Source organism: Rhipicephalus microplus, unplaced genomic scaffold (genome assembly GCF_043290135.1).
Source record: "Rhipicephalus microplus isolate Deutch F79 unplaced genomic scaffold, USDA_Rmic scaffold_48, whole genome shotgun sequence".
Taxonomy (NCBI): domain Eukaryota; kingdom Metazoa; phylum Arthropoda; class Arachnida; order Ixodida; family Ixodidae; genus Rhipicephalus; species Rhipicephalus microplus.
Window position 1 is genome coordinate 965,977 of NW_027464621.1, and position 27,382 is coordinate 993,358.

The 27,382-nt window shown below is 45.3% G+C and overlaps 1 protein-coding gene across 3 annotated transcripts in view; it reads left to right on the plus strand.

The window, feature by feature from the left end:
* The window catches only part of LOC119176980 (enhancer of mRNA-decapping protein 4), a 311,927-nt gene that overhangs the window by 236,214 nt on the left and 48,331 nt on the right, over window positions 1–27,382 (plus strand). For all 3 annotated transcript variants that reach the window (XM_075884808.1, XM_075884809.1, XM_075884810.1), the window contains 2 exons: window positions 11,078–11,294; window positions 11,425–11,623. In XM_075884808.1, coding sequence (XP_075740923.1) covers window positions 11,078–11,294; window positions 11,425–11,623 — 416 coding nt within the window. The remainder of the gene's footprint in view (window positions 1–11,077; window positions 11,295–11,424; window positions 11,624–27,382) is intronic.

Here is a 27,382-nt window from a genome sequence, read left to right on the forward strand (position 1 = left end):
AACTACATCCACACCATATCTCGGGCCCACCTTCTTCAAACCATGAGATATATTGTGGAAGTATGGGATGACTGCAACTCTTTTTCGCTCCTTATTTCCTCCTGCATTTTCTTGTTTTTGTTTGATTTTTTGCAACAAGGCTTCGCACACTGAAAAAATTACAGATTTTGGAAATCCTGCCGACAGAAGTCTGGTAATTTGCGTTGTTACACTATCAGTCATCTTGTGTAGGCATGACTTGGATAAGCCAGCACTTACAGCCGACGAAGCAATAGCTCTCTTGACCAGTTTTGTGTGGCAGGAGGCATAGTTTAACAAGGGTTTAACACTTCGCGGTTGGTATTCCCAGCATACGTGGTTTGGAAACAATGTAATATTAATATCTAAGTACCTCAGTGATCCCTGTTGGGGAACTTTGCAGGTGAAGTCTAGCCCACCTTCATGTGTTCTAAAGCACTCAATACAAGTTCAGCCGGGTTTTTCCTGTTAGTTAGGGAAGGCAGCAGAAAAATTAAATAGTCGTCCACATCTGAAAGCGGTTTGCACCAAATCCACAAGTTTATCACTGAGGATGGTGTCAATCTTGGCAAGAAAAATGTCACTCAGAACCGGGGCGACCCTTGACCTAATGCAAGCTCCCTTGCATTGTCTATAAAGAGACCCTCCCCACGACACAAAAGTGGAGTTCCAAGTAGAAAAGCAAAACTTCCATGAAAGAATTAACACTGACACCACAATCATTAATGAACAAATCTTCATGATTATCTTTGGTTATACAATCTCTAACATAATTTAACAATGTGCTCTGAGGAATGGAGTAATACAAATCTACAACATCGATACTTAAAACAGGGCACCCAATTGGATTATTATCCTTGAGGTATCTGACAACTTGCGAATTACGGACGCGGTAGGGGTCATTCAAAACTAAACTAGATAGATGTTTCTGCAAATAACCTCCCAAAAGCTTCTGCCAGGTTCCTCTTTCAGAAACAATTGTACGCAAAGGTTGTTCCGGCTTATGGCTCTTAATAGTGAAAAAAATGGACAATTCTTGGGAAGAAGCTTTCTTTTCGCTACGGGCTAAACCTAGCAAATTCACAGCCTCGAGGCGAGCTATAGCATCTTTCTTGATATTGGAACTTTTTGCTGTGACTTTTGAGAGGCGTGAGTGTGCTGGCACGCCACATGGACAAGTTAACTCGGGAAATAGCTGAAGCGTATTTTATTAGAAAAAATGGTGACGGATGCGTGAGCCAACCTTCGGTGGCCTTGCATGACAAAGAGTTTGCGCTTTTAGATAAGGGTTAGCCATTTTTGTACCTTCTTTTTATCAGAACATTCCCCAGAATATGTCACGTTGCTCACGTGTGCTGTTCAAAGGTTGCCTGTTGTATATATTATCATGTGTGCTGCGAATAATAAAATTCAGTTGGTAGTCAGCGCTCGTGTAGTCCTCTTTGCCTTCTGTGCCTCGACTTTCGTCTGTTTCTTCTAGCACCTTCGTGCTTGCGCTGCACCGCTTTTTATCATGAATTCAAACCAACTAGCCGAAATCGCCATTCTTCTTCAATGCACTCTTTAACCACACCTGGCTCTTGCGCGGCTGAAAACATATCACCTCACTATTGGCCTGTAGTCTGGTACAACCATACCTGCCAACTTTTGTGAATTTGCGGTACAATGTACGAATTTCGACTCCTGAAATACTTTTTCAAGTAACCATAGAATAAATTCGCTGGAAGAGCTTATTGCTTTACGAGTTCAATGCCGCAAAAATGTTTAGGAATCCGTCCAGTGCGAGTGGAGTTACAAAGGTTTGTCGCATGCTGCAATTGCATTCTCTTTTCTCTCCGCCCGACAAAAGCGCTGGAAGCTAGGCAGGGAGGCATGGCCGGGCCACAGAAAAACGTCACACCTGCCTCGCGACCTCGAGCACTTTTTTTGTTTTGTGTCCTTTGAATGTGCTGCTTCTTCAGTGTGAATCTGCGCGTACGCGTGGACAAGTAGCGGCCTCCCACGGCGATCTCTGTAACGAGGGTGTGCGTCGTGTTCAAATCGGCCAATGGCTGATAGATGGGTTGTTCACGTGTAATTTTTGGGTATATCACGTGATTTGTCGGGAGAAGAGAAAGTCATTTTGAGCTGACTTTGATAATTTATTGTGAATTCCAGGCCGCGTGTTGTGCTATAATATTTGGCTCGCATGTTGTCAAGAGCCTCTACTACCAATCGCCAGCGTTTTCTGACCATGCTCAAAAAGTGTTACAGGGCCCCTTTAAGATTTTGCGAATCTTGCTTGCAGTTTTACTGAACACATTTTATTTTTGATAGAATAAAGTTGAAAATATATGAAAACAGCGTGGCTTTTGGGATTCGTTTCAGCATGTTGCCGTAGTGAGTCGCAGAGGCCGTGAAAAGGGCATTATAGTACATTCTGCTGCTACGAAACGACAGTATTTACTCGTGTTATCATCATCAACAGCAGTGTCATTATTTAGCAGAGTGGCTAGACAGTTTACATATTTGTAACATCTTTTTGCACGTATGGTTATGAATCTATATAATAAAGAAGTCTCCATTTCTCTATGTTCATACCGGCTCGATGCATCCGTAGACATGTGGAAGTGGGCATCGTGCGCAGGCCGGTGGTTAAGACTTCACTGTTGTGTCGCTTTTCGGATGATCCGCGTTTGGGTGCGACGCAACAGGACTGCTGTGTCTAATGGTATGTTCAACTGGTCATTTTCGAGCACTCCAGAGGAGTTAGAAAATTTTGGTAAAAAAATGGGAACTAACATGACTATTAAATATATTAGGGCTTTATAGTACGTTAAAAATTATTGTCATGTTTAATTGTTCTCGACATAAAAAATTAAAACTCTCGAGTTCACTTTTAAACGCAGCTTGAGCACTTTCAAACGACCACCCAAACGTGCCATAATCCATACCAGATTCACAATGCAATGACAGGCTTGAGGCCATGACAGTACTTCATGTTTACTAATTTAGGAAGCGTTGATATAAACTTCCAGCAAAATCACTGTGATACGCATTTATAAAGTTCGGATATTCCGAACACTTTTCCACATCATGGCGAATGAAATGAACTTTGGTTTCAAGCTGTCGAGCGATAGTTCAAAACAGCGTTTTGGATGCTTCAGAAGTGCGCACACGGCTAGCATACACACTGCCAAAACTGTGGCTATCATTTGCCACAACAGCAGGACGAAACTGGTCTTTCCTGGCACAATCTTGTATGGCGACAGCGTAGCTAACAGAAATCCAAAAGTGCAGAGGTGACCATGCTTACCCACTTAAAGTGACACGGCTTTCCGCAAATGCTGTGCACAAAACTGTGTCAAATGTGACTAAAGATATCAACAAACGACCTAATTTTAAAGACACATGCACAGCCAGTGCATGCAAGTTGAAAACGGGGCTATTGTTTGGCACAACCGCCGTGCACAGAACCGCGGTCGCTGTGACACAATCATCCAGTAACTACGAGCTCTGAATGTACATGACTAATGCAGCTGTAGATTAAAGGGGAACAGATCAGGAAAAAAAGGCAAGAAGCGTTTCACTGTTCCTGTCAATCTTCCTTTATGACTATAGTGGACTGGGCATCACTTGCAGTTGGCATTAAGCATAGCTTTAATGCACACCTTGAGGGCAGCTGACATTCTTTATTGGTCCATTCACATGTCTCCCAGAACATGCGCAAGCTCTTTTGACAGAAGTAAATGTAAAACTGCTTTTTCCTGTTTGGTTGTGTTCAGGGGGGGGGGGGGGGGGAGAACACGAAAGTTCGGCCCTGCATGCCATTTCCAGTTTTTATGTTTTTCTGTCATAAAAAAAAAAGGCGTGGGAGGGGAGGTCACATGTTGCGCCTACCACCACCCTCCCACCATGTCTCGTAAATTCCCTATATTCAGATTTTTTTAACTTAGCAGTTTTGTAAATGCGATGAAATCGCCGTGCTTTGCGCTGTCAAAGGGAAGTACCACGTGTGCCTTTAACGTGACACTTCACAAGCTGGTGAGTCGCACATCAAGGTCCTCATTGCTACAAAAAGCACTAGGGATATGTGCGAGACGTGGACAGCCAGCTTATGGCGAATAGCACTGGTAGTTCCAGAGCGGCCGCCGAAATCCTGGAGCGAGCACTTGGATTGCGCCAAGCCAGATATGCGAGTGGAACACGTGAATGCCCCGCTTGAGGTTGCGCCGGTAGTTGTTTATACATACGTCGCTAAACCAGTCCTGAAAACTTCCTTGACATAGACGATTATCTTCGGTCGAGACTTCGGCAGTGCACACGGTGGGAAAGCACTTGCGGCTCGTCCTGACTGCTGCTACTAGTGTTCTCGCTGTCGCTCGAAGCAATAAGCAAACCAACAGCATCAAACAATGCTATTTTAGAAATGTAAACCCATGCGGAGGGCACCGCCTCAAAAAGAAAAAATACGCTCAAGGCAGCTGTTGGCAACTGCGCTGCCTGCCGGAAATGACAGCAATTCATTGTCGAAATTCCAGCAAAATCTGTCTCTGCAAGACGAAGCACGCAGAACGCTCCGTCACAGTAAGTTGCTCCTGATCTGCCAGTGGAACACGCGAACCTGCTCCGAATCAACCAGCGGAATGCAGATTCTCGGCCGCGGAGCAAGAAAAGTTGCTCCCGCTTGACGAGTGGGATTCACCATTAGCTTGGCAAGTTTTTTTGCGTGGTCAGAGCGATTGCATAATGGTGGGAAACGTGCGCCAATTGTGCCAACTGGAAATTACTGTGCCATTGCTGCGCCACAAGGTGCTTCTAGAACAGAAAGTAACGGGATGGTCGCCATCTTGTTCAATGACAAGCTGTCATTGGACACCTTTTTTCACCGTACATGTTTGTTTTTTTGGTGAAAATATTGTTCGATAGATTGATTGATTGATTGATCTTGTACGCTTGTGTTGCTATTGATTGATTGATTGATCTTGTACGCTTGTGTTGCTGCATTTACTTCTGATGGCGTAACAGCTGTTGTCATAGCTGACACAATCCAATTCAATATTGCTGACAACGCTGCAGCCACGCTGCACTTCATGTTTCTGCAAGCGATGTGCAACCCTCAACGTTCTAGCAGTTCTGGTAGCCGACTGTGGCATATTTGGGTTGTCGCCAAATGGAAGGGTGCAATACAATTACAACAGCTCTACGATTGCTGTATCGTACGCTTGCATTAATTCTGATAGTGTTAATTCAGTGATGTTTCTGGGTCCACGATTCGTAGCGCTCAACTCCGCAATAGCGAGGTGCTGGTTTGCTTTAAGCGGTGTCTGCTTGACTGTGGTCCTGCACAACGAGGCGGTAGTGATTGCAGGCTAAAAGTAGCACTACGTGACATGTGTGCACGAGCGCCTAGCAGAAGATGCCCATTGCGATCGGGTGTTCGGCAATGAGTCATACGAGTGGGTTAGTCCGTGACCACCACCTTGCCTTCATTTTTTTCCCAGTGCTTATCCGCAGAGGCATCACCGCGATCACACGGAAGTCGAAAGCATTCATCAATTGATTTCTGCATTTCTCAATGAGAAGGAAAATATTGTTGCATAGGAAAGCTGAACGCCATACTACACTTTTATGGCACCGAAAGTTAATACAGTATGCAGTGTACACACTAACGTGTAGGCGTAAGAAGAACTGCTTAAGCAGTCAACAAAGGCATTATGCTCAGCGCCGCGGACGGTAATTTGATTATCGGCGTAGCTATGTTTGTAACTGTTAGTACATTTATACTGGAGACTTATTACAGTCAGACCTTGTTAGTACATAGCCACTTTAAACATACTAACAGTTTCAAACATAGTTGCGACCACGGAGTAAGATAAGAGAGGAGCGCTGACTCTGCCGCCGCCCCACGCTTTCGTGCAGGACACATAGGGCAACGCGTACACGGTGGTTCCCGATTTCGAACATGTTTCCTCCTCTCTCAGCGCATGTCACAATGTGTAGCGTCACCTGTACAGCTGCGCTTATAAGCGCACGCGCGAACTGGCGAAAACCAGTGGCGGCAGCAGAGAGCGGCGAGCGCAGAGTGTGTCGTCTGCTAGAAAACCTTTTGCTTGGCTGCCTCAGTATGACGACTAAACAAGACGTATAACGTTTATATGCATACTCATAACTAAATACGAAATAAAAACACCATACCGCCTTTTTTACTCACAAGCGAAACACTGTTGCAAGTCTTTTAGGCACAGCAGACGAAAAATTCTGCAGAAAAAGGACGGCAGAGCAGACGTACACTTGTTTTCCACGCCTGGACTTCTGAGCGGCAGTGTTGGTCGGACATTTTCGTATACCCTTTGTTTGAAATGTCTGGAATGGGCTGATTAATGCTCGAAGGGACAAGATATCTTCGTATTTGTTTGTGTGAAAACGCGGGGCAACCAGGCAGAGGGCAATGAAGTGTTTTGTTTCCGTCTGCAAGTCTGGTTATGGCAAAGGGTGGGAGAAGATCCTGCTCTTCGCGGCTTCATTTAATCAGCTGCTACTGGATCAGTGGCGTCAAAAAATACCCGTGAGTAAGCAACCTTTGAAATTGAAGGACAAATATGTGCTAGACACTTTAAGAAGCACCTCATATTTGATAGGTACTGGAGCGAACACAGAGGAAATGTTCTACTAGATGTTAAAGAAAGTGCCTTGACTTCGAAGGGGAGCAATTCCTTCCATCTTTCGGGAAAGTGTGGCTCAACTCGATGACGCTGAATATAAGGAGGAACCAACTGACGCCGGTGTCGAAAAGCCGGAGGACATCAATTTGTGTACAACCTCATACAGAGTGGGCACCTTTCTTTGCCCAGGTAATGAAAATTCTCAGTGGTACCTATGAGAGGACTTCTTCACTTGGTCGCCTGGCAAGGGTCTCAGAAAAGAAAACAGCTTGAGTGCGCCTTCCAACGAACAATGTGCCGCAGAAAGCAGCGCAAGCAGCTCTACCGCTATAAGCGACAACAAAGACTCTCTGTGCTCAAATCCAATTTGAGGTTAACAGACCGAAAAAACACACGGCCTCATGTATTATCTCATATATTAGGTTTATGTATATATTATGTTTATGTACGTTGTAATGGCATTGTGTAATTTTATGTGGTTCACATTACAGATGTCAGGCTTTTGACCTGTTTCGAATAAAAGAAGTAAAACGATACAGTGGGACGTCAATCCGCAAACTTCAATAGTCATGCTCTTTACAGGTACAGGAAGGAATTGGTAGCAGACATAAGGCATGCATGGAGCAGACAAAACAGATAGGCGAGCAGACCCGTGAACGTGACCACGCACGCGTCCGTGCAGTTGCTATAGCAACGACAGACGGAGCTCCCAACCCACAGCTCTGCTCGAGGGCAGCGCCTCTCCTCTCCCGCTTTCCTCCATTCGTAGCGCCACCTGGCAGACGAACCGCGAAGCATGAAGCGACGTTTAAAGATTTGTCCCTTCCAGACAAGCGGAGTCTGTGCTCCTTTTTTATCTTTTTGTGGTTACGACTAATCCCTGACTGATTCTCATGTAATAATGCATTCACTGACTGCTTACGCCATAGCGGTTCGTCTTTTTGCCAATATCAATTAGTGTATACCAAAGAACTTGTGCCATGAAAGTTTACTGCGCCGATGAACTTGCTGGCACCACAGTGTGCCGCCAACTTTTTTTTTTTTTTTTGTCATTTTTAAAAGCAGAGAATCCACTGATCAATTATGGCTTCTGCACGATTGTGGCGATGCCTTTTCTGGTAACCATTGGGAAATAATGATGGAGATCTGATGACCGTCAAAAAACGTGCCAGCTTTATTGCAGAGTTCCACCGATCGTGGGATTCATGGGTAGTACACGGATTTGCCTAGTCTTCATACTTGTGTGTGGCAAATACCACTTGTGGCTTCGTTTATTGCTGTGCTTTGTTTTGTTTCGAATGAAGGAACAAGCCCTTTTAAACTTCGTGACTTGATTTGGAATGGTAAGCTTAAAAGAGTACGGTGGTGAAGCGCAACTGCTGAACATTTGCTGATTATTGTTTCGTGAGAAAATAGCTCCAAGCTATAGGAACACACACGGGGCCAGAAGTATAAAAATTAGACAAATCCATGTACTACCCATCATTCCCATGCTAGCTGAAGCGCCATGCATTGCAGCTCCCCTAGACACTGGCGCCAGAGTTTCCTCTAGTGTATATTTAGTAAACTGTGGATCTTGGGACGTCAATCCTCACCTATTATTATTGACCCTACTGCACGCTTTTAATAGCCCGGGCCTACCTGAGCTCGCTGGGTCGTCAATTGCTGCCGCCTCGTTGTACAGGACCGCGTTCAACGCGCACCGCTTTGCAGTAATGAAAGTAGCTTGCTGTTGCAAAGTTGAAACGTTTATGGTTGCAAGTACTGGGAAACCTCACTGCATTGATTCTAACTGCACGTGTGCAAGTGTAGCACTGTTGTAACCATACTGCACGCTTTCGTTAGGCAACAACCCAAATGCGCCTCCATTTGCTGCCAGGAAAGCTTGAGAATCACTTGCAGAAAGCTCGTCATGGCGTGTGTTGATGCAACAAGCTTCTTGCTGCATCTGTGCATGGTCCAAATAGCGTGCACGCCGAGTAGGCAAAGTGCTACATGCAACTAGCCAGTAGAAGGTTTACTCCTTGCAACCTTACAGCGAACAAAGAAAAAAGTTTACGCTAAGGTAGCAGGTCATGGTCCACATTTATAGCGGACAGCTGGTTATGTCCTTTTCATCGCTATTTCAGTCGTTGTGTTGGCTGGGTGTCCCGGTCTCCGAAGTAGTTGAGAAATGCTACTTGGTTCTGGCACCGCGTACCATCAGACGGTTGTGCGAGAGGGCCAAGGATTTGTGAACTTTAGAAAAAAAAGAATTAAGTTGTGTGTTTGTGTGTGTGTGTGTGTGCTTGCATGCGTGTGTGTTGCTCTGATATTCATGCTGCAGCCAGGTGGTTGCAGCCAACTATTTTTTTGTCACCGCTCCTGCACATACAGCTACTTTTGTTTATTTTGTAAGCTTATTTTGTGGGCTTGCACCTCTGTATAAATAATGACATAAACTCGAGGGAACTATAAACTACATTAAAGCTAAGTTTTCTTCATCTCTGTTTATCATGAAAAGTATGTGCATGCTCCAAACACAGAGGTCGCTGCTGCAAAAGCAGATTGTGCCCGCTCCTGTCGCTGCGCCGAAATGCTGAAATGTATTTCTATCACTGCGATTGAGTTGCTCGTCTGATCAGTCGCTGCAAAAACGTGATCAAGTTTGTCGTTGAAAGTAAAAAAATAAAGCTCTCGAACCCCCCTTTCTTTTCTTGTGCTCTGAAGGTTTTATTAATTGCTGTGTTGCCAGGTTTGCAGTTATGAGTGCAACTTCATAAGGCAGTGTCATTCCCACCTCATAAAATATGCACAGTAGCCTGCACTTATGTGCATGCACAACCAGACTGACAGTGACCCTACCCATGCAGAATGTGGCCAACTACCTGAGCAGCACTATTATTTCCTTGGTTGTGCAGGCAACCCACGGCCATGCGTTCGTCATTTGGACGGCACTTTTTGAGTCATATTCAGCTCTTAAATTTCTCGTTGCAATTTTTTTTTTTTCATTTGGTCAAGTGTAGACAGAGTTGCTAATGGTTACCACACTCAGATTTTTTTTCTCCATTTCTTCTCATGAGTGCGCTAAGAGCTCTGTCAAACAGAGCAGCCAGCAGTGATATGATTGCTGTGATGAATTGTGCCAAGAGCTGAAACCTGCTGCGTTTCAGATGAAATCACATTATTTGCACCAAGCGTGCACCAAGGCATCGCTTTTTTTTTTTTTTTTTGCAGAGAACAAAAAAAAAGATGGCAGGAGCTTTAAGTACATACTTATGTTACTGTTGTAATACAATTTATAGTGGTCATTAGAGTAGACTGGTGAGAGCTGTCTAGTTGAAAGAATCTCTCAAGGCCAATGCTAACTATATACTCAACCGAGAATAATATTCGACTGAGCTAATGGTGATGAGTAAGTAAACCACAGTCATCGCTTGGCTCTTTATTGAGCTCACAATAATGGTATGCCTAATTACCATTCGTCCTATGACCTTCATCACATCGATTAGCTTGCCCAGCCGCAAAGAGATACAGCCAGTGTCTCGTAAGTGGTCACTTCAGTGCCTAAGCGCATGTCCTGCCATCAACTTTTGCTTAATGCAAATAAATGTTTGCATGCAAAATTACGTAAGCTGGCAGGTGGTACAAGAGCCTGATGTATTGACCCAGGTAGCAATGCTGGGGAGGGAAGAAGTGGAAGCTGAAGTTCCCATGTTTTGTGGCAGCACAGAGCAGAAATAATTGTGTTAATAAAAATGGGGAGTTGGTATACATGAGGTTTATTGCAACACATGTGTATATTCCATTTGGCCATAATTAGTTTTTGTAGAGTTTTCCCGTTCAAAACCACACCATGTATAGTACAGGGCAGAGGAGCAATAGTATGCTGGAGAAAGTATTCTATGTATCGGAGTGACTTAATGCGTCTCAACTTTGAGGGGTCGCAGGTTCGAATACTCGGTTTCAGGCTTCGAATTTCAGAACAATTTTTCGGGGGGAAGGTGAGTGTGTTGTAAGGATGACAGCGCTGCTGGGGCGCACGCACGTTCTATGGACTGGGCCGAGAAGTTGAGAAAGATCAAGTCAGATAAAGAACCGCCGGCCCTGCAAATCGGTGCAGTGTCGGAGTCTCCATTACAATATATATATCACCGATGGCAAATTCCACCCAAAAGTGTTCCTATAACTGTTGCCGCAATATAACTGGCTGAGGTATTTTACCTAAAAAATTAAAATAAAACAAGAAAATATGAAACTCCACATTCATTTCTTGTGATTGAAAGGTAATCTGGTAAATTCGTTGTAATTCATGTGTTCATGCTTTTCATGTGTCCTTCTCAAATATCATACGCTTGTATAGGTTATTCCTTCTGCAGTTTGGGTTGGAGCATGCATTCAAAACTCTCTATAATGCTGTTCATTTTCTTTTGCAGTTCTCCATCTATCTCAACAGCAAATCCAAAAACATGGTGAAGCTCGTGCCTCTGAAACCATGAAGAACATTGAGTCAAATGTCAACAGAGCACTGCAAACCTTTTTGCGGGACAACAGAGCTGCACTGGCTCCTCCAGATTTTCGAGCTCCTCTGGATGAGGTTGTGACAAGTGCATTCAGTAACCTGAAGATAGGACTTCTACAAGCATTAGCTGCGTGAGCTGCATACCTATTTGCGTATCAAGCTTTGCAGTAAAATTAAGAATTAGCGAATTTTATAGGTTGGAATTGAATAAGAGTACCATGAAATCTTTATTGTATTTCTTTTTAATCCATTCAAATGCAGGCAACAGGAGATGCTTGCGAACAGTCTGAGGGAAGAGATGCACGGTGCACTGCAAGAGACTGTAGCCGCAGCTGCATCTGAGGGAATAGGAAGTCACTCGAGTATGAAGACTCCTGTCCCTCTTGCAGACCCTTATCTTGTGCTTCACCAGATTACCCTTCTAGTGCGTCAGGGCCAGTATAATATGGCATTCCAGCAGGTGAGTTCAGCCACCAAGGCAATGCCACTCTTAACAAATTCTAGATATGGTAGTTATTTGCTATTTCTTGCATTTTAACAATGTGAAGTAACTGCCGTATTTACAACCTAGTCTGACCTTTATCTTGAGTGTTCATTACTTTTTCAGCTCCTTACCTCATATCAAAAACAGACTTTGCCCTCAGTGGCCCTCTTTAGCCAAACTTATGTTTACACAAACGTAGCCTTTTAAGGGCTGCTTATCAAACTCAACAGAAAGAAGTTGAGGACAATAACGCAGTCGAGACATTGTTGAAGTAGGAATCATACGTGTTGCATTTGAACAAAGCAGCATTTCACGACACAAAAATGGAGCTGGCATGGCTGAGTCACAATCTTTCTCAGATTTTTTATGTTGTGTAGCTTGTGCTCCGCAACATCCACAACATTAAAGAATAGCTGCGCAGCAAGGTGTAAGCAATCATACGTGTTGCATTTGAACAAAGCGTTTCACGGCACACAAATGGAGCTGACATGGCTGAGCCACAATCTTCTTCATACATCAAGAAACCTCACTGTAGACTAAATGCTGCTGTTTCCATTACTCAAAAGTAGCAAGTAACAATAGTGAATAAACTGAAACTCGCCTGTCATAAATGCTTCTTTTGTGTTTTCAGCTTTCCATGTACACAAGACATGAAATACAAGTACCAGCGAAGCGTGCATTTACAGTTAAACCTACTTATAACATACCTCCATATAACGAATTCCTGGATATAACGAAGTTTTTCTATTTCTCGCCGTCGCTCCATAGGAGCACATGTATTTGCGACCTCTATGTAACAAAGTAACTGCAGGAGACAACCTTGATATAACAGACAAGCCGTGTTGCACCGCTCGCGTGCAGCAGTCAATCGTGCGTTTGTATCATTCGTGGTTGCTGGGAAAACCGTTCGTATAAGACCAAATCGCAGTGTATTTTATGTAATGTAGTCCATCCGAAGCAAGTATCATCCCGAAATTCGCATTAACTATAATCGTATTATCGGCATTTTACTGTAGATTGGGGCCGAAATTACCTACTCTAAAATCTTAAAAAAAAAAAAAAACGGGCTATACGAGAGCTTTTACGGTACTTCTGTTTTGTGCCTTGTGCACTGTCCATCTTGAGTATGTTCCAACTACCTGAATTTCGCTCCACTGTCAGCATTGCCTGTTACATTAAATTATCCCAGCATAAGTTGAACCCCTTTATAAGAGGCATGCTCTGGGTACCCGTTGTTGTCTTTTATATGAGATGTCTCTTATAAGCATGGTACCATATATGCATTTTTCGTATTTTATTGTAGGCACACTGGTGTCTTACACCCATTTGTCCCTTATATCTGCACCTCTTATAAAGGGGTTCGACTGTGTTTGAAGATGGACCTCGGGGCAAAAGTGCTAATGGGCAACATAAACGCCTGTACAGTGGGCAGAAAACAATACCGATTTATTTTTCCACAGGGGAGTCTGCGTAGGCAGACGTTTGGTGAGTGGCGACACCACGGACTCTAGTTAATGGGGGGGGGGGGGGGGGGTAAATTCCCTCCCACGCTTAGACGTGCGTGGCATTGCCCGTGTCCGAGGAAAATGGGATCCCGGGGGTTGAGCCAATGCCGGGTGATTGGGCCTTTAAAGAGACACTAAAGAAAAACACGGATTTGGTTTAGATTGACAACTGTATTCTGAGAACTTTAATGCCATATGTTTCACTATAAGTTGATCATTAGCAGCGAAAATTAAGGTTCAAGTTTCATTTTTAAATTTTGCGCCAGCACTTCCGCGCATAACATAAGAAAATTACTAAATGTATCTTCGATATTTGTGTGGCATTAGCTCGATGAAATTATCTGAAACATCGTATGGTAAGCCTAGGGCACCCATAGATTACAATGTACCTCATTTTATCAATTCGGAGATATGTAGGACCTAGCAAGCGCCTTCGAAATTTTTCATGTCACATTGTTCGCCAAGCATCGTGTTGCGGTAAGAGTGGTGTTTTGGGATTGTGACATTGTAGTTTAGTAATACGCGAAAATCGTTCTGCTCTTTAGTGTTCCATTAAGGCCCCCCGATGTGGCAACACACCCCTTTGGCCCCAGCTTCACATCGACGGCACCCCTAGGCTGACTCACCCAGGGGAAATCAGCAGTCACTTTCTCCTGTCTCTCGTTCCCCTTACCTTTATTTTAAAGACGATAGTCTTTCTTGGGGACCTTTAACTGAAAAGTTTTGGTCAGTTTGTCTGTACATTTGTCTGTTTGTCCACTCCTAACGGCACAGGGTTCTTGAAACGGCCGACCCCATTCGTAGCCCCCACCAATGTTGCTCAGGGTTTCGTACTCCAAGAAAACTGCCAGATGGCGCTCATGTCTCACGTGTGACGTGACTTGATGCACTCGTTCGCCTCCGCTGCACGCTCAACGCACTCTACTAACGTAGCGTAGCGCCTTCAGAATACCATTCACCGATTTTCTTGCGCAGAGCATCAAATGAATGTTTTGTTCACTTTCTCCACACGCAAGACTATCGCCTTTCGACGACATTTGCAGATTACATGCAGATACGGGGCCAATTTTTTCTTAATGTTTCCTGTCTACTTCTTCCTTCCGTTAACTTCCAATATTTCCTGGCAGCAAGAGTTAACCTCGTGGCGGTATCCAAATTCTGATAGTTATACAGTTGATTCCCGTTAATATGAAGGTCATGGGAACTGCAAGAAACTTCAAAACAAACAAACTTCCAATTAAGCAAAGTGCACAGTGCAATCACTGCTGCCTCTATGGTTGTGTGGGACTGTGTTCAGCGTGCACCGCTTCGCAGAAACGAAAGTCGCTCGCTGTTGCAAAGTTGAGCTTTGTGTATCGCGGGCACTGAGGCAGCAAGGGTAGCGCTGTTATAAGTACGCTGCGCGCTTTCATAAGGTGGCAACCCAAATACGCCTCTGTCCGCTGCCAGAGCCGCTCGAGCATCGCTTGCAGACAGCTTGCATCGCCGTGCTTACATATTAGCTTTCTCGCTGCATCTGTGTGCAGTCTGAAGCGGAGTGGGCGTAAGTGGCTTAGCACGGTGTGTACGCTAAGTAGGCGAAGCGTTGCGCGCAACTAGCTAGTAGACGGATACGCTCCCTGCAACCGTACCTTGCCTCAAAAAAGTTGTCTGTTTTCACTTAAGTAGCAGATCGCGGACAGCCGCTAATGTCCATTTTGTCGCTGTGCCAGTCGTTGTGTCATCTGCGTATTCCGGACTGTGCAGTAATTTCGAAATGCTCCTTGATGTCGCCACTGCATGCCATCGGATGGCTGTGAAATAGTGCCAATCATTTCTGAAATTTGGCAAACAAAGAAATGGCTTTGAAGTGGGCACTTTAGGCCATATTTGTTGCATAACTGCCAACTCTCCCGAATTTGGACCTAATCTCCCGATTGTACGAATGTCATCTCGAATCTCCCGAAAAGTGGCCACCACAGCAGAGGCTGTTTTTTTTTTTTTCTCTCTCTCTCTTTTTAAGATCATGCGCGTACGTCAGCCTTTTCTGCTGCGGAAGAGCACTCGCCACCACACTTCTTTTTCATTGTAACCATATTGTAGAGTACCGCTGAGTACATTCTCGGCACTGCGCATCTTGACGAAGGCTGGCCGCGAGAAGCGCTCGCCGCCGTACCGAAAGAAGGCGAGGGAAAAGGTTAGTCTCAAAGGAAAAAGATTGCGGCGCTGTATGTTCACGTGCGCTCCGATAACGAGACGGCGAGACTGTCAAGCACATTCCATTTTCCAAAAGAGGGGTGGCCGGTAGACTGGCGGTAGGCGGACCCCAATGTGCTTTGCACTCTCCATATCGGCGTGCTTCGGAGAAACAGCGCCGACAGCACCGCGTGTCGCATTCTTGTCACTCCGGCCACCATTCAGTTCACTTGCTTCCGTTGTGCCTAGCCAGAACTTCTTCTCCGTCTTGGCCCCCGCATTTTGTACGCTACGCCTACGCCGTCTGCCGTGGTTGTAGGGGTTGCGTGTTTCCAGAGTTCAGTTAGAAGGTCGATGGCGACGTCAAAATCAAAGAAGTACTTGCAAGTGTTTCTGGACTCGTACACAGCTGAGTTTCAATGCTTTGTGACTTCGCGGAAAGGTGACAAGTACGGATTCTGTACCACGTGCGCCTGTGATCTGAGCGTGTCGCACGGCGGCAAGGCCGATATAAAGGTGCATATCGCTTCACAGAAGCATCAGAACTACGTTCGTGCTGTGTAAGGGCAAGGCAACATCGGTAGCTTTTTCCAAAAGAGCTGCGAAGACAGTGCAATCCGCGCAGAATGCCTATTCACGGGATTCCTTGTGGAACACAACTTTCCGCTAGCGTTAGTGATCACGCAGGGCCGTTTTGGAAAATGTTCCCGAAGTGCGAGGACGTGAAGTGGTACGGGTGCGGACGTACGAAAACCACTGCCATCGTCAGAGAAATGGCTGCACATACCGGAAACACAATGGCGGAGGCTCTGAAGCGCCGTGCTTTCGCAATCGCAGTGGATGGAAGCAACGACAGCGGGTCACAAATGTACCTAATCGTGGCAACATACTACATCGAGGAATCTCGAAACGTGGAAAGCCGGCTTCTTTGTTTGCAGGAACTCCATGGAGAGGCCACCGGACGAAAGATTGGAAACCTCGTTCTGGACGCGCTCAAATCGCGTAGTATACCGATTGAGAACTGCATCGCATTTTCTGCCGACAATGCCAATGTGATGATCGGCAAAAAAAACGGCGTGGCAGCTGTGCTAAAAGAAGCCCAAGATAATTTGATAGTTGTTGGCTGCCCATGCCACCTTATAAATCTTGCGGTCGAGAAAGGAGCCGCATGCTTACATGCAAAATTTGACGAGGTGCTCTTGGACATCATATACTACCTTGAGAAGAGCGCCAAGCGGAAAGACAGGCTTGTTGAATTTCAAGGGATGCACAACACCGAGGTGCGGAAGATTTTGAAACATGTGCCAACGCGGTGGCTATCGCTTGGAAGGTGTCTCACCAGATTTGTGGAGCAGTGGCAGCCCTTGGTCAGCTTCTTTTTGAATGAGACAAGGCCGAAAAGCCAGCAGCGCCCAAGCTTTCTGGGGTCGTACCAGATCCCCAAGACAGCTGCAGCTTCGGCAGATGTGCGCGACGAAGTCAAGCGAGATCACCAAAAACGGAAGGAGCCAAGAGGCAAGATTGATGCAACCCCGGCAAAGAAAGTGAAGCTTTCATCTGAAAGTACCCGACGTGCCAGTTTGACCCGTGAAGAACGGCTTTTGTACTTCCTGACCTCTAATGTAAACTTCGCTTATGGACTTTTCTTGAAGAGTGTCATCCCTGTGTTTGACAAAGTCAACGCCCAACTTCAGTCACAAGCACCTCAAATTCATCTGCTCCAGTCCCTCTTGATGCAGTTCCTAAGGGACCTTTTGGCTAGGTTTATCAATCCCTCTGCCATTAAGGCCTGCTCTTCGCCACTGGAGGTTCCCTATCAAGATCTAAAGAACCAAAAAGCCAACGAAGATTTTGTTCTCGGGGGCCGCACATTGTCTGTTGTGGAAGGACTGCATGCCATTGAGAAGCAGGAGTTTTTTTCTACTGTTCGGAAGTACTTTACTGTCACATGTGACTATATACGGCACAAATTTCCACTGAAGAATGAAACCTTGAATAAAGCGGAAGTCGCTAATTTGAAGTTTTTGAACGACGCATCTTTCACAAGCCTTCGCTTCTTCGTTGAGTCGTTCCCGCGAATTCTGCCTCAGGGGAAGAATGGGTCAAGAGTAGAAGCCTTCGATGCTTTTGAAGTGGAATTTGCAGAACTGCAGGCACACCGTATTTCTGGGGACATTCTAAATGAAGACAGGATTGATGTTCAGTGGTCAGAAGTGGGAAGAATCACTAGCGTTGATAGAGAAGTGAAATTTGGTAGAGTGTCAAAGGCGATGCTGCAGCTGCTTGCCATTCCACACAGCAATGCTGAATGTGAGAGGGTATTTAGCCTGGTTAAGAAGACGAGAACTGAATTTCGGTCTTCGCTTTCAAACAAGACTCTAGGTGACCTCCTCATGGTGAAGAGTCACCAAACTGTGGACGTTGTTTTGAGTAGGTGTATTCTGACAACTTTTTGAGGCTTGCGAAGTCCGCAACTGCCAGGTGCCTTCATAAGTAAAGAAGTTTGGTTCAAGCAGCAGCTCAAAATAAACATCCCTTGCCTGATGTCAGTCTCCAGTCTCAGTAACTTCCGCTATGCAACCTTCCTCGCCCCCCCCCCCCCGCTGCGGTCTCCTGAATTTTGATGCTGCGAGGTTGGCAGGTATGTTGTTGTGGCGCTGTATTTATTCCTTCTTTAGCAGTGATGGCACATGTGAAGAGATGCAAATCATTACTTGGCAGGGGCGTAGCCAGAAATTTTTTTTCAGGCGGGGGGGGGGGGGGGGGCACAGGCATAAGTTTTTTCTGACTTCACTATCGGTGGTAGTTTAAACAAATGGTGCACATGTATATCAAGTCATGAGATTCCCCCTCTCCCCATGCGCATGGTTGTGAAGAGAGTAAGTAAAAGTATTGTAAGAATTATTGATTGATACGTGGAGTTTAACGTCCCAAAACCATTATATGATATGAGAAATGCCGTAGTGGAGAGATCCAGAAATTTAGACTACCTGGCGTTTTTTAACGTGCATCCAAATTGGAGCACACAGGTCTACAGCATTTTCGCCTCTATCAAAAATGCAGCCGCTGCAGCTGGAATTCGATCCACAGACCTGCGTTAGCTGCCAAGTATCTTAGCCACTAGACCACGGCGGCGGGGCAGTACTTTAAGAAGTACTCAAAATAGAGTAAACGACACGTACAGTGACCGTTTGGACCAACGGCCTGTCACCGCACCCTTGAATGGACTAGTCTTCGAAAACGCATTATTGCGATTACCCACTTGATCGAAGAACACATCGTTAATCGTTACCGTATTAACCGGAATATAAGTCGAGAGTTTTTCAATAAAATAATAAGCTAAAGTCGCCCCTCGTCTTATATAGCGGTGTCTAGGCGAAAGTGCAACGCTGTCTGGCAACATATGGCTTGCATGTGCTTGTGAAGCCAGGCGCGGCCATATCCGCATCCAAATCCAATCGCAGTCTGTTTTCTTTGTGTTCGTGATTTGCTTCCGATCTGTTCCGAGTTTTCGTTCGCTTGACATTGCGCTGCATATTTAGTGGCCTTTTTTTTTTTTTTGGTTAACTTAATATGTTTAGCGGTGCGAGGAGACAGTACTCAGCTGCGTTTAAACTAGATGTTGTTAAGTTCGCAGAAGCGAACGGGAATATGGCTGCTCAGCGCCGCTTTGGTGTATCAGACAAAAGCGTGCGCTATTGGAGAGCGCAGAAAGGGAAGCTGCAGATGTGCAATCCTCGAAAAATGTCGTTTCGTGGACGAAGTGCCGTTCATCCGCAGCTGGAGGATAAGCTAGCGGACTTTGTGCGGGAAGTTCGTGCGCGCTCGCTGCCAGTGACCGTGGATACCATTCGCAATAAAGCTGTGGAACTCGCTCGGGAAGCTGGGCTCACGAGAGAAGAGCTTCGTGCACCGAACTCTTGGGTGCGTCGATTTATGCGACGCAAAGGATTTTCTCTCCGGCGGCGCACGTCCATCTGTCAAAAGTTGCCGGAGGAGTTCGAGGACAAGATCATAAACTTTCAGCGCTTCGTAAACCGGCTTCGGGAGCGGAACGACTACATGATGGGGCAGAATGGCAACTGCGATGAGACCCCCGTGTGGTTTGACATGCCTTCGTCGACCACAGTCACGCAGCGCGGCGCCAAGGATGTGAAGCTGCTGTCCACTGGCAACGAGCACTCGCGCTTCACCGTCATGCTGGCATGCACGGCAGATGGTGGAGAGCTTCCGCCCTTCGTCATTTTAAAACGCAAGACAATGCCGAGGAAAGTGTTCGCGCCCGGTGTAGTCGTTCGCGTCAACGAAAAGGGATACAGGGACGAGGCCATAATGCTCGAATGGATACAAGTGGTGTGGAACCGTCGGCCATGTGCACTGCTGCGTCTTCACAGCATGCTGGTGTTGGATGCGTTTCGTGGCCACTTCACTTGACCGACGCAGTGAAACGCGCACTCGGCGACGGGAAAACGGACCTCGCCGTAATACCAGGTGGTATGACGTCCACCCTCCAGCCGCTCGACGTTGTACTAAACAAGCCGTTCAAGGACCGAGGGCGGCTGGAATACCAAGAGTGGATGTCCGGCGACAACTCCAAGACACCGACGGGCCGCCTACAGAGGCCTCCGCTTGCGACTGTTTGTGGCTGGGTGCTTTCCGCCTGGCGCTCCTTGCCGGATTCCATGGTGAAAAATTCTTTCAAGAAATGTTGCACCAGCAACTCGCTGGATGGCACTGAAGACGACGCACTGTGGGAGGCGCCTATCGACAAACTCTCGTCTTCAGAAGACAGTGGTGGTGGATGGCACTGAAGACGACGCACTGTGGGAGGCGGCCAGCGACAAACTCTCGTCTTCAGAAGACAGTGGTGTTTCGTCGGACGAATAGGAGCAGTGCCTTCTCTATAACTTTCACTGCCTGCCGGTAGGGGAGGAGAACAATAGGCGGCGGTGGTCGAAGCGAGTGCAGCTGCTCACCACCAGGCGCCGCCATGTAAACATGGGTCTCTCGTGTTGTCGGTCGCAGCTCGCGCATCACCTGTGCAGATGCGGTTGCTAGTCTCGTTTCTCGGATTCTGGTTGCCTGGGTGCTCATAACGACCGGTAAAGCCACAAGAAGGCTTCCTCCTTTGGTAAGCTCTCGAACCCGCTCGCGACAGCGTCTCAATCAACTAGACAAGGACAAGACTTGGCGAAACCAGGGGTTGCTATAGCGTCCCACAACGAAACAAGTTTATTCCAGATATCTCGTGAAATCGCAGTGAACCAAAAAATAAGTGCGTTCTTCGGCCTGGGGTGTACCCTACAGTTCCCCAGTAGTAATCGGACCACAAGAACAAAAATAACAGTAACCTACTTTACAGCCTTACATATGTTGGCCTACAAATCGAACGTTTGGGGACAAAAGAACAGAGTATAAACTAGAGAAGAGACAGTATTTGTCACAGTCCTACGTACACTGGCCTAAGGCTAGAAGATTTGGTCACAAATAAATCAAATTGAACAAGAAAACAATATTTGTCCAGTCTTACTTACTGGCCTACGACAACAACAAAAAGTACACTTGGCGACGTGAGATCATAAAATGACAAGGGAACATTATTTTCAGTGTTGTATAAGGTGGCTTATTAGGTTTTATTGTTAGGTTTTACATTAGGTTTTATTGTTAAGCCAGTTTGACATACTGGCCTACAAAAAAAATTAAAACAGAAAAACTTCATGACAAAAGATCGCGAAATGCACAAGGTAACACCATTTTTTTTTTTTTTCATAGTGTTGGAAGACTGGAGCATTTGGTGAAACAAAAATCTAACTGCACAAGAAAGCCAGTTTGACACACTCACCTATAAAAGAAAAGAACTTGGTGACAGAAGATTATAGATTGCACAAAGAAGCGCCATTTTTCTTGTTACGTAAGTTGGTCTCACATAATGGCCTAAAAAGAAAAAACAACTTGGTGACAAAAGATCATAAATTGCACACGGAAACAATGTTCTCCCAGTCTTGCATACTGGCCTATGAAAAAAAAAACTTGGTGATACAAGATTATAAATTGCGTTGGGAAAGCAAATTTTTTTTCACAGTGTTATGTAAGTTCGTCGAACATTAAAACATTTGGCGGCAAAAAATAAAACCTTAGGGGAACAACACTGCCCAGTCATGGATACACTGGCTTGGAATTCAAACATTTGCTGACAAAAGAAAATTATATATTGCTTGAGCAAACAACCTATCTCAAAGCCTTGCATACTTCCTCGAAAGTGGCTTCTTTGCAAAATATTTACAGGCATCCTGCTTGTCAGTCACACTGAATGCATAATGTGAAAGAAGTGGCCTGAGGAAGTGAACTGATATAAGGTTCATGAGTCGTGCCCTGTGGTCACAGCTTCCGTCACTCTGGTATTTGAGGAACCTCGATGCACATAGGGCTGGAACGGTACACTTTGTCAAGCTACTGAGTGGCTTTTGCAAAGTAGGATTGTCTCTAAGCGCACTGTCTGCAAATGCTCGCAAAGTGTCCAAAATAAAAAGAAGCTGGTCTGATGGATACAGCAAACCACCCCGGTTCTGGTTGTGTGTCAGCTGTAGGAGTGGCTGGTTGGTAACTGGCTTCGTACACAGAGAGACACAGTTTTCGCAGTTCATTTTTTCGCTGACTATACACGGGCAATGTGTCCCCCTACATACACAGTGGCCGATATTTGAAGACTTGGGAGGTACTGAGGCAACACCGAGGTGGTTAGCCTTTGCAGCACCACAACTGCCTTCTTCAGTGAAGGGGGTGTCTGGACGTCTGTGTTCGCAGATGAGGAAACCAGCGCAGACGAAGTACAGACGGGCTGTGAACTTGAAGCACTGTCAGGTAGGGGCGCAGATGTCGCACTCTCAGTATGAGCGACATTTGATGTTACATTGGCTGCTGCAATTCCACTCTTCAGGATCTTTTCTAAACCCGAAAGTGCTGCGCGAACATCTAACATGTCATTTGTGCCCGATGACATTCGCAAGGTTCCAAACAATGACTCTATTGGGTCGCTATTGAACCTGCGGGTAAGAACAAAAAAGAAGTTCTCCTCTGTGAGCAAGTATCTTGTACATGCCACAGTAGAGTAGCTGGTGACAAGAACGGCCTCATATGTTTCCTTCGTGAGAAATCCCTGTGGATGGTTGCACCTTTTCTTTAGCCCATCCAAGTACATTGGAAAGGTGACCTCAAGCCACTCTAGTCGGGAATCTTGAATGTCATCATAGTGTCGAGCGTCAGCGAAATTTTGAACCAAGTGTTGCATGGTACTACTCATGTCGTGGAGTACAAACCAACGGTAAAAGTTCCTCATGCAGGTTATAGTTGGGCCTGCATAAGCAAATGATTTTGAGCATGTATGCCCAGCTTGCCCCTTCAGATGCTCTAAAGTGGCAGTCATACATGGCGACAGAAGCTGAACAGCTCTGCCAACATTCATTTTCTCTATATTATTAGGGAATACATGTTTCCGGCTGAGATACCTTACAGGTTTTACAGTCAAACCTTTCTGCAGCTCGTACAAATTCCGACGAAGCAATTCCTTTGCTTGTGATACTGCAACTTTTCTTTTATCCGCATTTCATCGACGATTAATGAGCAAACCCTTGACTGTGGCATTTTCAAATCCCTGGCTTCTGCAGCTAGCCTTGTTTCCACCAATTTGCTGAAGCCTGTCTCACCACTGGTGGTTCTTATGTAATTAGACAGTGTTGTTCTTTCTACTTGGAAGTTTTAAAAGGGCCTCACCTCGCATGTGCTCATAGGCTTTAGTAGACAAATGTCGAAGGACCACACACCTACGAGTTGTCTCTTCAGACCATGTTAGCCTTTTCATCCTGAAGTTGATAATTTGATCGAGAAGAAAGAGTGCTGCTGGCTGTTGTTCCACGGCTCTTTCTTTGATATAGGAGATATCTGCTACCATGGAATCTTGCTGTAGTTTCTCAAGCTCCAATTTGTATTTGTCAACTGTCCTTTGCTGTCTTGACACTTGGTTCCTGAAGTCCCTTTCTTTTCTTTTCCATTTGGCTTTCTCCGTGGCCAGCAAGCTCGCCACCGCTTGTCTACTGTCCACCTTAACACCTCGGTCACATGCTGGAAGAGTCTCGGGCGGAAAGTTACTGCGTTGGTTGGTATCGCTCAAAGCATCGGTAATATCCATGGGCTCTGGTTCTTCAAGTTCGTGGTTTTGTGGTGTCGGTACTGCAGGTGGCAACACCACAGATGCAGCGGCACTCGTCGCATGATCACTTTTCTGTTTCAAAGGAACACAAGCTCGCTTTACGATGCTTGCTCTGCTTCGCTCGGCGCTTGATTTTGGTTGCAAGTGCACAGGGTAATCTTCAAAAACTGAAGGAACAACACCTTTTTTCAAAAACCGTCGTCGTTTTCCTTCCACAAAGTCCTCGGCGCGAAAATGACGGCTGCATACTTTCGTGTAGCAGGACGTTGAATTTGGGGACCAGTTGTCACGTCGAATAACGGCCTGCCACTTTTCTCGTTCGTCGGCGGCAGAAGGGATCTCGTGAAAAGACAGTCCCGGCGTTTTCTTTTTCTCGTCAGACTTACACAGCGGTACACAGCAGTACGACATCTTCAGTCGCGCTACACGCGCGGCCGAAGCACAGGATTTAAAAAAAAAAAAAACGTGAATTAATATACGACAGCATGCAACTTGAAGAACGCAACACCACGTGCAGCACAGCGAAGGGAGTACCGCCCACGACCTCCTCGGTGCCACCAAACCAGCGAGCCAACCATGTTTACACAGCGCCACTACCCATTAGCGGTGAGCGGGGGAAACACTAGCGCCGACGGCCGTGAGAGGGCCTTCTTTCAGGCACTGAAAGTTATAGAGAAGGCACTGATAGGAGCAGTTGCAATAGTGGTGGAGGGGAGCTCCGACGATCGGGATGCGGTGCGCCCAATTCGCAAATAAATGTGGTTCGGCAGTTTTGGGTTGTTTTCCTCTTTTTTCTTTTTCGGTAACCTTAACTTGGGGGGTCGACCTATATTCCTACTCTACCTATAGTCCGGTTTATACGGTACTCTTTGTTAAGCGTAGATGGCGTAGTCCTCATCGGGGCAAAGTGCATTTGACAGGTCAAGGAGGGTTCTGCTTACTACAAGGAATGAGAGGTATACGCAGCATGTTTTTTGTACATTTATAATTACATTTTGGTTTTACTTACTTTGCTGAGCGAATTTCTTTCTGTCGATGTCTGTGACTTCATACCGATGGGAATGATTTTATATTAATCTCTATGTCAAGTCGTCGCGACGCAGTGGTAGCTTTTAGTCTTTTTTTTTTTTACTTTACTACGTGCATCCAAGTGTGTTGGCAGCACTATTTTGCACATGTTAGTTCTCGCGCAGACTTTCAATTGCACTGTGATTATTGATATCAATGAAGTTCTTCAATCGTAGAGGTTTTATCGTGCAATCTGCGAGCCCAAGGTAATCATTGATGAGAAAATTCACTTAGTCTAAATCAAAAGTGCACGTGCGACTGGACTATACCTACTCACATATAAAACTTGGTCGCTGCGAATATGCACTAAAACACCTAAATACGCGCAAAACACGTGGTATTTTCTTGTTATTTTTTTAAAGCTCTCTTCACTCGGCTCCCTGAAACAATAACGTTGGGGCAAGGTGTTTTCCGTTGTTTACAAGCGTGCAACCAACTTTTTTCTTTACCTGAACAGATTCAGAACTGTACAGAATATTTCACTGCACAACATAGTACGTGGATTTATGTATCCAGTACTTACACCAGCGTGTACAGGAGCAGCCTCTAACCACACAAAATCTTCAGTGATCGGTTCACCAGTGATGAAGGAATGAAAGTTCATTAACGTTTGTGGCATTTTATCGCAAGGCGACAAAAAACTACCAGCCTTCCGTATGGGCGCAATTACATACGCGAGACGTCTCGTGCGCAGACTGAGATACTGGGTGAGCGCGACCTTACCGGCACCTGAAGGGAAGCAGAGATAATGTATACCCGTGAATCTTTCCACCAGCCGAGAAACGAGCGCTAGTGGTTAAAGCGGAACTTTACCAGCCGACATCTATCGTCGCTAAAGTTCTCATTTCTCACATTCAGGATCACTGCCCGAACATTGCTTAGCTTGTTGCTTCCTATCAATGCGAAATAACCCTCTTGCAATACGCTGCCTACACGTATTGCTTGGTAGTTCGTGTCCTGGGTCGATCAGCACCCTTCTATGAAACTCGATGGTCGCGCCGAAACGCCGTACGGTATAACACTTGATGATATTATTTTCGGAAAAGCGACGCTGTTCCCAGTGCACACTTGACAACTGGCGATAATAAGAATGCCGCTTGTCACAGACAGGCACCTTCATCGATGTAACGCGCCATTGGCTGGCGCGGAAGAGCACTTTTAGGCTTTCAGTATTTCTGGCCTTTTCTGGACTATTTAAGGGGGCAGACTGCTCTTTGGGACCAAAAAGTGACAAAAAATTTCATTTTTTAAAATTGACATATTTGGTTTCTGCAAGTATTTTTCTATCTCTCTGCAAATTTTCACGCACCAGGAAGCAGTAATTTTTTTGTAATGTGATTTTAACTGTCCATATTCTTGGTGTTGTTAACATGCAGAAACTGCAAAAAAATAGGGAACCGACTTTGAGGCTTCTTTATAATTTGCCAGCACCTTTGTCTAGAGCTCTCCTACTAATTTATGAGCGCCTTTATGAGGATCGCAAAACATGCACACCATGATTGTTGCTTTTTAAAGAAACTGTCTGTTTTCAGTTTTTTTTTTTTTTCATTTTTCTCAAAAAAGTAAATTTGTGACTATTCAATTTTGAGGCCTCAATATCTCTGCAGCTTGGGCAGGTACAACAATAATTCTCTTTGCAGTGGAAAGCTGTATGTGTGTAGAATGCAAGTATGATAGCAGAATTTAGAGCACATGCCTTTTTAATTAACTACTAATCAGTATTGTAACAGAATTCCAACTGCTTTTGAAAATGTATAGTTCATTTTGCTGCAAAATAAGCAATAAAAGCCTAAAAACAAAACCTCTTCCATACTTTCACTCTATAGTCATTAGTCTATGTTGGCATATCCTAAATATCACTTTTAATTAGGCACTTTTTCTTCTATGGTGGCCTCAAACAATAGGGGGCAAACTTAAGTTATCTAAGGAACAAAGTAAATGACAGGAAAACTAAATAAATATTTGAAATCAGCACAAAAAACTGCATAACCATGTGCAGTTTTATCAAGATCACTGAAGAAATAAACAAAAAATGTCTAAGACCAGTCTGCCCCCTTAATAGACCACTTCAATAAGCACTTTAAGAGGCATCGGAACACCTTGAAGATGCTTTCTTCGCCTCTGCCAGTGAACATTCCCGAATCTGCCACTCTTCCCACTGCCGAGAAGTTTACTGGCATGTATACTCGAACATACTCAGACGCCTAAAGTTGTACCTGAGAGCTACAACAACACATGAAAGATTTCTGAACATCCACCGTGAAATACAGGTCCGCCCGAAAGACATTTTCTCTGTTCTTTAACGGGAACGTAGTCGGCTTCAGCTGAATGTTCTTGTAATATCAGCCATAGGTGCCAGCTCAATAAAGGATGAAAGTTAACTGAAATTATTCTTGGATTGAGATGTTCTGAACAACAGTAAAAACATAGTTAATGATCAATTGATGAGGTTTAAGATTTGATGGGCGACTTCAATACCAAGGTACGGAAGCAGCAGTCTCGCGACCAGGCAGAAAGAGATTATGGCAACAGTACTGGAAATGCCAGAGGGGAGCGATTAGTAGCATTCGTAGAGCGTAATAATTTACAGATCTTTAATACCGTCTACCGAAAATGAGGGAACTGTGAGTGGACATGGAAGAGCCCTAATGGCGAAAGCAAGAACGAAATAGACTTTACACTGAGTGCGCACCCAGGCATCGTGCAGGATGTGGAAGTGCTTGGCAAGGTACGATGCAGCTCAGATTTGGGTGCACGTTAAAGAACCCCAGGTGGTCGAAA